A 12,692-nucleotide genomic window follows, 5' to 3' on the forward strand; every position below is an offset into this window, starting at 1 on the left:
ATTAAGGCGGCGTGTACAAACAGGTGGTCTCGCCTCGCCCGGCGTATGTTTCAATTGTTTCCAATGGATGCGCCGCACTTTTCAATATAGCGCCAACAGCTGGCAGGTTTTGTCCATTTTTACGCGTTGAGCGCCCACAGCTTAACTTTGGGTGAACATCAATGTCCAATCACAGTGGAGGAGAGGCGGGACAAATGCCACAACCACCAACCGGCGCTTCGAACAACAACTAATGTTTGACATCACAACACCGCGAAAGCGCTTAATAATCAGGGATGCAAACTAATAACTATACAGACGAAGATGAAAAGACTGCTTCAAACAAAGCTCAGCTTTGAAAAGAAAAAAGATACAGGGCAAGAGAAGGAGACTGGGGGAAAAAGAAAGAGATGAGACAGAAAGAGCAGGTAGCCCACTGTGCTCAGAATAGAAAAAGCATTAGCCTACAATATATTTCTAATTGCTACACATAATGTGATTCTTGTCTGTGAAATCCAGGCTAAAGTCTCATAATCTAATATTGAGATTAGGAGCATCACATTTTGATTTCACTCTTTGGTTATATTTTCACATTGATTTCTATCTTTGACATGATCTTACTCATTCAACATTAAATAAATCAAGGTTATATGTTCAAATAATGTTCTTTACATAATGTAAATCACAAAAATTACTTTAGCCAGGTTTTCAAAGACGGAGTCACACATATGTCGTCTTTGGCACGATTTAAAAACAAAACAGATTTTCGGATTTTCTAATTTGGAGTCTAATTTTTTGCAACATTTAACCAGATTCTCATTTATAAAAATCAGTTCTCTTCTTAAAATAATTTATACTGCACACTGACATGGTTTTAAAGCTACAGTTAGCTGATTCTTTGATTTTCTTATGTCTTAAAATGCATATCTAAAGGAGGGAAATGTTTTTTTTTTCAAACCCTCTAAAATTCATATTTGGACCTCGGTATTTAGAAAATCCTGGGTACGGCCCCGCAGAGAATGTGCTCAGTGAAAAAAACGACCTAAAATGAAAAGGGCAGCAGACGCGCTTGTTGTAAATAAAAAAAGAGCATTTTTTTCCCATTACATACATTCTCTTACGCATCCCTAGTGGCCGGTGCGCGCACCCCAATTTGGGAACTGCTGTAATAGGCTATTTTCTGGTTTTGAGGCTCTTTCCTGAACGCTGGGTTTTGATGGGCGTGTCACTGGAGACTTGGAAGTAAACGCCCACGGCTAAGATTGGATAAGATTTGCACATTTAATGAGTTTAAGCTCTGCTGTCAGTTGACATGATGGAGAGGAGAGAACGAGGGAGAAGCGGCAACCAGAATGATTTTCTCGATCACAGGGCTTGTAAACGTCTTTATCAAACAAACACAATGATTTATTTCTCATTGGCACGCAATTGATTGGACTATTATTTTTATATTACACACAGCCTGCAAGATCGGACAATATAAGTGCGAACCGTGTCCACACACACACACATGCACGCACGCACGCCCTTCAAATGTCAAGAGAGAGACAACAGCACTGATCAAGAACGGAATATAATGAGATTGATTGGCCCATACGAGTCCAGCGTGCTAAAGGTATGTTCTGTTAGACACGTACACATAAGCAAAACGATCTATAACAATGCAATACTATTACATATAAAAACACATTTTACTCACATACGTGTGTTGCACCATTCCTGTCGGATCCACATCCAGCATCGGCCGGAGATTGGTTTACAAACGATCCCGCAGTGAACTGAAGTGAACATGTCTTCCCCACGTCAGCTGGAACTTCATTAAAAATAAAGTTCAACCACTCATTCCTGATATTAGGATCCGAAGTAAGCTTATGCAGCGACTGTGTTCTTCCACACCCAGGAATAGCGCAATATCTTAATCTTCCTCTGCATGTTTATTGTTGTTGACCAGATAGCACAGCCCTCCATGAGTCGGTGGGCGGGGCTACTGGATTAGATGAGTTGGTGGGCGGGGCTACTGGATTAGATTAGTCAGTGGGCAGGGCTACTGGATTAGACGAGTCAGTGGGCGGGGCTACTGGATTAGATTAGTCAGTGGGCAGGGCTACTGGATTAGACGAGTCAGTGGGCGGGGCTACTGGATTAGATTAGTCAGTGGGCAGGGCTACTGGATTAGATGGGTCGGTGGGCGGGGCTACTGGATTAGATGGGTCGGTGGGCGGGGCTACTGGATTAGACAAGTCGGTGGGCGGGGCTACTGGATTAGACGCGCGGTAGAGGCGGTGTTGCGTCGCGCACTGACGTCAGTATAAAGCACAGGACCATTTGCTGAGCCTGGTGTCTATAAAAGCTTTTCTTTGACTAACAATGAAGTTTTAAGCTCTGAAATTTACAGGATATTCTTATATTACCATGACCTTTTATATATCAAAAGCTCAAGGGAAAGTTGATTTCTCAATTCATCACCCCTTTAAATGCCACGGCCTACCTGAGCATTGTTTCTGACCATGTCCATCCTCTGATGGCTACTTCCAGCAGGATAATGCACCATGTCACAAAGCTCGAATCATTTCAAATTGGTTTCTTGAACATGACAATGAGTTCACTGAACTAAAATGGCCCCCACAGTCACCAGATCTCAACCCAATAGAGCATCTTTGGGATGTGGTGGAACGGGAGCTTCGTGCCCTGGATGTGCATCCCACAAATCTCCATCAACTGCAAGATGCTCTCCTATCAATATGGGCCAACATTTCTAAAGAATGCTTTCAGCACCTTGTTGAATCAATGCCACGTAGAATTAAGGCAGTTCTGAAGGCGAAAGGGGGTCAAACACAGTATTAGTATGGTGCTCCTAATAATCCTTTAGGTTAGGTGAGTGTAGATACTAGTATTAACTCATAAAATTGATTATAATAGGAAATATATTTTACAGAAGTTAAAGTGTGGCAAACTGTCTGCTAAATATTCTACAGTAGCCTACTACTTGGGGCGGCAGTGGCTCAGTGGTTCATGTAGGTTGTCTGCAAACCAAAAGGTTGGTGGTTCAATCCCCGGTTCCACCTGACCGAATGTCGAGGTGTCCTTGAGCAAGACACCTAACCCCAGCTGCTCCCGATGAGCTGGATGGCCCCTTACATGGCTGACATCGCCGTCTGTATGTGAATGGGTGAATGTGAGGCAAAAATGTAAAGCCCTTTGGTCTGCTAAAAGCGCTATATAAATGCACTCCATTTACCATTTATATATGGCAATATACCCGCTGACAAGCTGAAGCTTTGAATCCATGTTTGCAATGTTAAAACAAACAAACAAACTACCAAATTACTAATTCCGCGGATCAACCACCGTCGGTAATGTTGTGGATTGTAGTTTGTAATCTACCTGTTAAAGGGACGACATTCTGGAACTGTCATCTCCAAAGAAAGCAGGCACTTCCACAGACTTTAAATGATGCTGCGGAGCGAGAAAACACGGAGCTGATTAGCAGAATTAGTGGATTTTTAGCAGCCCTGGGCACCCGGTTGAATTTGTATGGATTTGTCAACTCTAAACCTATTCTGTAACCAGAGGTGGACAAAGTACACACTTCATTAACTGAGTAAAAGTACTACTGATTAAATATTACTCCGTTACAAGTGAAAGTTGTAAAAACTGATTTTTACTTTAAGGGGGGGTGAAGCACTCAGTTTCAGTCAATCTCATGTCAATCTTGAGTACCTACAGAGTAGTATTGCATTCTTCATATCTCCGAAAAGTCTTTAGTTTTATTATATTTATAAAAGAAATATAGGCTGTACCGAGTCTTTCCGGAAAAAACAGAGTGCCTGGAGGCGTATCGTGTGGGCGGAGCTAAAGCAGGTTATATACAGCAATCCTTAAGTTAAATTTACTACTTTTTAATACCTTTTTTACTACCTTCAGAATATTTTTTAAAACCATCACGACACTGAATTGCAAGTGTTAATCAGCGACCTATTATTTACACAGATTTTGACATATATAACACAAAAAAGAATAGATTTAGAATCGACACCAGGAGGAAATCTGTATTAAGTTATCATTCAGACAATAAAATATATCTCAACATTCACAAAGGTTGGTTAAGGAGAAGCATTACTGCACACACATCTGATTTCAATTAATAATTGGTAATTCAGCAATTCAATTATTTAGTGTTTTTTTTTTCCAACAACAAAACCTGAGCCAAATACTACATTTCTATAACTGTGATAAGTTGTTTAATTTAACAAAATACTAAAAACTAGTGCTGTCAATCGATTAAAAACTTTAACTAGATTAATCACACATTTTTTCTGTGATTAATCACAATAAAAAATAAATGTTTTTGTACGTTTTTAATATATTTTTTAATATAATAATTTCACAGTTAATCAAATTAAAGTAGAAACAACATAAAGACAGTATATTTTAAATACTTGTTTAAATGGCATCTTTTTATGAATGAAGGTCAGTATTACTGATATTAATACAGCTACTGATTTTTTTTATACATTCATTACATTTTTTAACAGTTTTTAATTTAAGTTAACTTAAAACAATGCTAACATAAACCCATAATATGTTTACTCCTGCCCTTCCTGTTTTAACAGTTAGAAAATATACAGACATTTTATAAAGTTATATGCAATCTGCACTGCATAAACTATAAATGAAATAGTTAATCCTTATTAAAGCTACAAAAGTTATTTAGTCAAGAGCAGCGAGTACTTTTCTCTGTTCCCTTTGTTCTTTAACTTTACTGACAGGAAGCTTTATCGGCTGCTGTCCCTTTAAGAGCAGACAGACACGCGGATCTCACTGTCTATGTCTACCGTCTATGGATCGCGCCTCATTCTCTCACAACTCTTTTGGTTCATTTTAGACTTTATATAAATCATTTAAGATTGCTGTTATGAGGATAGTCGTTGAAGATATGTCTTGAAGCAAGTCTAAAATAAACCGTAAGCCAGCCACTTCTGTTGAGCGCGCAGTGTTCTGAGATGATGCCGAACGACCACTGAATATGACGTCAGCATCAAACATACGTTAAGACGGAGACGAAAGATCTTTGATTATGTGCCCAGATCTGCTAAAGCCCATATTTAAACAAACTAACGCGAACGCAGATAGAATTTCAATCAGAATAGGACACCTGATAGTCTGAAAAAATAATACCTAATTTGAAAAAAATAATACCTCTGAGACCACATTTAACACTTTTAATGGCCTTAAATTTGACAATTTTGATTTATCACTTTTTAATATTTTTTAAAACCCCGCGGACACCCTGTAAAGAATGACGAGTGCGCAGAAAGCGGTGACGTCCTCAAGCGTGGAGAAACCCTTGCTATCGATCTCAGCTAATACAGATAATGATCCAGAATCACGTTCGGAGGCTGAAATAAACTGAACAGGAGAAACAGCAGCAGCAGGACGTCCGTCTCTGTGGTATGGACTGTATTTAGTGGCCTGTCATCATTTGTGTGTGTTTACTCGCAGTTTATGAGGACATGATTCGGTTTATGGACTATTGTATGCGACTAAACCTTAGCAGTAGCAAGCAAAACGGTTTTGCACGTCAGACTAGTGTAACGTTATACAGAGAACAACAATGGAGTAACCGTTAGCGCATTTGAATGACGAAGCACGCGATCGTGTCGTTTACTGATGTTTACTCACGCGACGATAGCCAACAGCACAGACATTTGAAGCAGTTTAACTCACCAGCTGCTTCCAAAGCAGGACCGAACCTTTATCGCTGGGACCGCGCCGTCAAAAACACACTTCTTTGGTATGATTTGGTGAAGTCCTGACAGCAGTGACCGTGGAGATCCACTTTGCGACGCGACTGAAGCGATGTTGTGAAGCTTCCCGTCATTTCTGCGTTCAGATCGGTTCAAATGCAGAGCTGCCTTCCCAGAATGCTGTGCTGAAGCGTTGAAGCCGCTCGACGTCACCCATAGGGATAAAGTGGAGCGCGGCACGGACTATAACCGACGTAAGTGTTCACGGACAATTGGATCTGCACCTGAGCGAGTGTTTATGGGCGTGCATTTCCTCTCTCGCTCTAGTCACGCGCGCGCACCCTACCGGGAGAAGAGCCCGTACGGCCCATACAAGGACCTTCCGCTCTATTAACGTCAAGCCGATCCATACTCGAAAAAAACTCTCCGAAACTTGTGAGAAACCGGAAGGAGTATTTTTAACACAGAAATACTCCATCAAACGTCCAACATTAGTTTTTGAAACTTTGTCTATGTTTAACAGTGTAAAAAGCTCAGTATGCATGAAACAGCATTTCACCCCTTTTAGTACAAGTACAGAAGTATTCGTTTTTAAAAGTTCATTTTAAAATAATCATAATAATGATTAGTATTAAAAGTAAACTCCTTTGTCAACACATTTTATTATTGTTGTATTAATGCACATTATGCCATCATGGTTTAAGCCAGTCAGTGACGCTCCATCTGACGTACTATACGACTAACTTAAACTCATTTAAATACTTGTAGAAAACGTACAAAGCTCTTTATAAAGCTGCTGTCACTTTAAGGCCGAATGCACGGATCCAATACACTGATACACATCTGATATTCTCACACTGTTCACCTTCACTGAAGACAGAATCAACTTTCTTTATGTGAATACTCCACTAAATGAGCATTTGGACATCCGTCTTCTTCCATTTTGCTCTAAACTATAAATCAGTGTTTAATAAATGCTGTGAAATCATTGAACTTCACGAGACTCTACAAGAGTGATTCCTGAAAGGCTTTCTGCAAAAACCCAAACACCTTTTAAAGAAGAAAAAAATCATCCGCTGACTTTCAGAGCTGCGACAGAAACGACTTTCGACTTCGAGGACCTTGATAGAAATGTAGTGGAGTAAAACGTATGATATTTGTCTTTCAGATGTAGTGAAGCTAAAGTCATGAGTTTAAAGAAAAAATAATACTCAAGTAAAGTACAGATACTCAAAAAGTGTCCTTAAGTACAGTACTTGAGTAAATGAGCTTAGTTACTGTCCATAACTCAGTTTGTTCAGATGGATTCATGCAAACAGGCCTCTGGTTTAATAGAAAAACCAAATAATCTGATGCGTTTATAAAGTTACTGCCCATTTTTCTCCTAGAAACCAAATGAAGTGATTTTTTGAAAGTTGAAACCACCAATTAGTCCGTGGGAACCTTAAGAAAATAGTATTTATTTTGCATAAAACAAATAAAACATTTCTTTCACAAGGCAATGCACATAAATTAAAAACTATACAACTACTTTTCAATCCTTCATTGTGAAACATCATTAAAATCTAAATTATGTCTGAGTATGATGTGGGGAAAAAACACTATCAGGAACAAACACTGAACGCTCGGTTCCCTTCGGACGAAGAACGGCACATTTACACAGATATAAACTCCACCAGGAACCACACATTTTCTTCCATCCAAAGCATGTAAAGCTGTCAGACAGGTCTGAGGTGCTGCACTTCAAGTAATCAGGATCTAAAAAAAATCACACATTGTTCTGTGGCACACACTCGCATTTACACGTTTCTACTGTGACATTGTTAGCCAACAAATGCACAGTCTGACACTTTAGCCCATCATTCATCTCGTGTGCTCTGCACTTTTGAGTAGCTTTTGCACGGGTTCTTGACGCTCGTGGACGGAAGCGATACGGGCCATGAGAACGTGCAGGGAACTGTGGTCTTAACATTCTTCTCCAGGAAGTTAAACACCAGGTACCACCATGTTCGGTTCAGGTAGTTGTGAGGAGATCCTCTCAAAGCCTAAAAAAAAAAAAAATCAGGAGAGAATCCAAAACATGGTGGTTATTTTGGTCCAGTTTGCTTTTTTTGTAACACTTTACAATAAGGTTCATTAGTTAACAAACTAATAATGAACTGCACTTATTTATCTTTGTTTAAAGGGTTAGTTCACCCAAAAATGTAAATTCTGTCATTAATTCCTCATGTCATTGGACACCCGTCAGACCTCCGTTCATCTTCAGACACAGATGAAGATATTAGTGTTGAAATCCGATGGCTCAGAAAGGCCTTCATTGACACCAATGTCATTTCCTCTCTCAAGACCCATTAAGGCACTAAAGACGTCGTTACAAAGCCGGATCGAGAATAGTTGTGTGCGCACAAAAACTAAATAATGATTTATATAGTGATGGGCCGATTTCAAAACAAAGTTTCAAAGGGTTATGAATCAGTGAATCGATTAATGATTCGGATCGCTTGTCAAACTGCTAAAATCGCGTGACTTTGGCGATCCGAATCATGAATCGATTCACTACGGTTCGAATCTTTGTTTTGAAATCGGCCCATCACTATAAGTCGTTATTTAGGTTTTTTTGCACATCTAACAAGAAACTATTCTTGCCTCTTCATAAATGATTGTAGAGCCGCTGTAGTGAGATGGGCTTTGTAGCGACGTCTTTAGTGCCTTTATGGGTCTTGAGAGAGGAAATGACATTGGTGTCAATGAAGGCCTTTCTGAGCCATCGGATTTCAACACTAATATCTTCATCTGTGTGTGAAGATGAGCGAAGGTCTGACGGGTGTCCAACCACATGAGGGACTAATGACAGTTTACATTTTGGGGTGAACTAACCCTTTAATGTTATTTCCAACATTTACTAATGCATTATTATAATCTTGTTAACATTAGTTAATGCACTGTGAACTAACATGAACAGCTGTATTAACTAACGTAAAAAGATGAATTATTGCTGAACAGAGGTGTTGTTCATTAATGTTAACTAATGCATCAACTAATGTTAACTAATACAACCTTATTGTAAAGTGTTACCACTTTTGTTTTAGTAGCTTTTGACCAATTATCTATACTAGCATTAAAAAGTTTAATAAAAAAAGGTGTTTTTGATAGAAGTTTCTAATCTGCTATTATCTGCACAAAAATACATTGAAGAGTGTGAAAAGTGAATAGTTTTCAATATGAATATACTGCAAAATATTTATTCCTGTGATCAAAGCTGAATTTATCATCATTACTCCAGTCTTCAGAGTCACATGATCCTTCACTAATCGTTTTAATATGTGTGTGTGTATATGTATGTATGTATGCATGCATGCATGCATGTATATATGTATATATATGTGTATGTATATATATGTTGTCAACTTCATTCAGCTGCAACTTAACAAATCTTAGATTTCTATGCAAGTTTCCAAGCTCAAATTCGTTTTTATATCGTTTTTGTGAGCTTTTACCTGGTTGTTGGCCATGGTGTGGTACCAGTAGAAGAGGCGGGAAGTGATGAAATATGCCACCACTACATCCACGCTGTAATGCTCATGAGCTATCAGGATACAGACCACGCCCACTGCACTTAACAACCAGCAGACCACGTGAAAGCAACGCCAGAGCCACGAGCGGGGCGAGTCTACGACACAAAACAACAAATGTAACCACACAAGAAATTTTACTCATTGGTCCCTGTCCATCATGGCCTCCTAAATCATCCCACTCTCCTGATTGGCTTGAAAGAGCAATTCTGAAATCCACTGCCTCGTCAATATACCTGTATATAGCATATATATCCTAATTAACTTCATAATCAAAACCTTAATCAATATTTATCTTCCTATATTATTATAATGATTCTTTCCAGTTATGATTTTGCTTTGTTTTCTTAAAGTTACACTGTGTAACTTTTTTAGCTTATTCTTAGCTAAGAACACTTAGTTCTTTCAAAAATATATGTGCTCATTAATGTATATTTACTTCTTTCAAGTAATAAAGTATTCTCGTAAGTTTATAATATGCCGGGTGAGGGGTTCGAATGCCGGTCGCCATGTTGCCCCTCCATTTTGAAAGTACAGTAGCCAAAGAGGGACATACCCGTAAATTCAAGCTTCGCCTTTCGCGTTTTAACACTCGATGGCACCTTGTCGAATGTGAAGAGGGGGACTGCCATGTTAATCTTGGACTAAATCAGCCACCGTAGGAGTTAAAACGAAATCAGAATTGAGAGGAACAGAAACTAATATTCACTGGTCATATACCTTTACACCGCTAGATGGGGGAAAATATCACACAGTGGAGCTTTAAGTGTCTTTCGTTTAATTTATTATATATTATTCCTTTTATATTTCCTTGTACTGAAACACTGAAGAGTCGAGATGCATATTGCCTGTACTATTGTGAATCAATTAATCAACTTTATTTATATAGCGCTTTTACAATGACGATTGTTTCAAAGCAGCTTCAGTGTTAAACAGGACAATATTGCAACAAAATTTGATTTGGCTAGTTTGATTTGGATAGTTTATAAAATTAAATATGACCTAATTAATACATTTTTATTTATATATTTAGTTGCATAACTTGGATCATAATTTTAGTGTCCCCAACTGAGCAAGCCAAGCGCGACCAAAGGAACCGAAAGTCCATCAGGGCATGATGGAGAAAAATAAACCTTAGAGAGACCAGACTCAGTCGGGGGGCCAGTTCTCCTCTGGCCTATTATTAAACAGTGTATAATTATTATTCTAGCAACCTTACAGGCCATAAATCATATTAGATAGGAATATTTGAATATCGTGTCTCTCTCTCTCTCTCTCTCTCTCTGAAAGAAAGCACTTTATCAATATGTTTTGGTTAGAACTGGAGCTTAATCAGCTCCAACCGTGGAGAGACTGTGTATCTGTGTATGTGCGCAATATTCTATGTTATAGATCAGTGTTGAGAATGGTGTACAATAGGCACCCTAAGAGATGGGTGGACTTGTTGTTCTGGGCAAGCTGGCGCCTGCTCCAGACCTAGAAGGTCACTACGGGCTGAATTCCGGGGGAGAGCGTCAACAAGTGACACCTCTATGGAAACGTGCATCAGATTAACTGACTCGAGTGGAAATTTACCATGACTGTGCATTGTCTCTGAGCCAATCAGAACCATCCACATTGCAGTAATGACGTGGATAAGACCTTGAAAACGGTATAACTGTTGGGACAATTGTATGTACGATAGGGCGAGGCAACGAGACTGTGAGAGAGGGAGCGCGGCCTACGAACTCTTTGTGAGACTTGAAGCTGGCTTCTGCTTTTGAAACTACAAACTATTCTTAAGTACATTTTTCTTTTAATTAAAGGGTTACTTCAGCGATTAGCATATGGCTTTGTATCAGTAGAAACCCTGGAGTATAATCAAATGATTGTGCTTATCCCCCTCATATCCCCCTGAGACAAGAGATTTATGCATTTTATTTCTGGAAAAATTCCTCCTATGATGCAAATTGACAATATTTGCATCATAGGAGGAATGTTTAACCAAAGGCTAAAGACTACAGCCGGCAGAGGGAGCCATTTCCGCATGTTTTGAACCCGCGCATGAGGGATGGAGATCACACTCACAGCTCAGCTCAGCTACAGGCACTCATTTAAACGGAGCTATGGTGAGCAATGGAAGTCTTTTAACTTCTCAAATTAATTTCTATGAAAGTTAAGCTTGCAAAGGCATGAACTGAAACGCGGCAGACTGAACTCACGTTGTGAATGTATGCCGCGAATGTAGTCGTGATTACCTCAGCTCTCATCATGAGCTCATCAGCTCATTTATCTGACTCCTGCAGTCAGTGCTCAGTGCTGTGAGACTCGCGCGGCGACTCACTCATTATATTGAACACACACGTTCAGTTTTTAATTGTAGTGTCTTCTCCAACTCAGTCACAGTAATCCAGTAACGGTGGCTTTGGGAATGGCCTCACAGGGCAGCGAAGCATTCTGGGAATTGTAGTCGTTCATCCCCATGAGACAAAAATACATTTTCTGTCTTTTCTCAGTCTAGAAGGCACCAAATTCAAAAATAATTTCACATTTCTACTACATTGATGACCCAGTTTAAATACAGATTCATCTTCCCAGCGCTGAAGTACCCCTTTAATTGCAATCCTCTTTGTCTTCACTTCTTCACTACTGGTCCTGGGTCATAAGCTAACACCAGTGTGCCCGCCTCTTTCTCCATCCCTGTTGTGTTACGTGAAAAAATCTAAGGCCTTGTCAGGCCATTTAGAAAACCAATATAATCTGCTGCCTGTCAAACTAAGACTAATGTGGGGAATAAAATTAAGTGTTAAGTTAGCACTTTTAAACATCTGTTCACTTAAGAACAAATAATTTCTAGTCAACGACTTAAACACAAACAAACTAGATTTTTTGCTTCTAAACGTGGCTAGAAGAAAACTGTAGTGCAACAGTCCTAAATGAAGCAGCCCCTCCTAACTTTACTTTTGCTGCCGTCACTTAATCAGGTGATGCTGCACATTGGTGGTGGTTGAGGAAATTCCCCATTCTATATGCGAAATGCTTTGAGTACCCAGAAAAGTGTTACAGTCTTGTTCAAAATAATAGCAGTACAATGTGACTAACCAGAATAATCAAGGTTTTTAGTATATTTTTTATTGCTACGTGGCAAACAAGTTACCAGTAGGTTCAGTAGATTGTCAGAAAACAAATGAGACCCAGCATTCATGATATGCACGCTCTTAAGGCTGTGCAATTGGGCAATTAGTTGAAAGGGGTGTGTTCAAAAAAATAGCAGTGTCTACCTTTGACTGTACAAACTCAAAACTATTTTGTACAAACATTTTTTTTTCTGGGATTTAGCAATCCTGTGAATCACTAAACTAATATTTAGTTGTATGACCACAGTTTTTTAAAACTGCTTGACATCTGTGTGGCA

At 39.2% G+C, this 12,692-nt stretch overlaps 1 protein-coding gene across 2 annotated transcripts in view; it reads right to left on the minus strand.

Annotated features, from left to right (window-relative positions):
• Positions 1-7,165: 7,165 nt before the first annotated feature.
• sgms2b (sphingomyelin synthase 2b) overlaps positions 7,166-12,692 on the minus strand; it is a 36,480-nt gene continuing 30,953 nt past the window's right edge. For both annotated transcript variants that reach the window (XM_067447133.1, XM_067447134.1), the window contains exons 5-6: positions 9,224-9,396; positions 7,166-7,771 (exon numbers count right to left, since the gene is read on the minus strand). In XM_067447133.1, coding sequence (XP_067303234.1) covers positions 7,586-7,771; positions 9,224-9,396 — 359 coding nt within the window. In that variant the 3' untranslated portion in view covers positions 7,166-7,585. The remainder of the gene's footprint in view (positions 7,772-9,223; positions 9,397-12,692) is intronic.

Source organism: Pseudorasbora parva, chromosome 6, assembly GCF_024679245.1.
Source record: "Pseudorasbora parva isolate DD20220531a chromosome 6, ASM2467924v1, whole genome shotgun sequence".
Classification (NCBI taxonomy): Eukaryota; Metazoa; Chordata; class Actinopteri; order Cypriniformes; family Gobionidae; genus Pseudorasbora; species Pseudorasbora parva.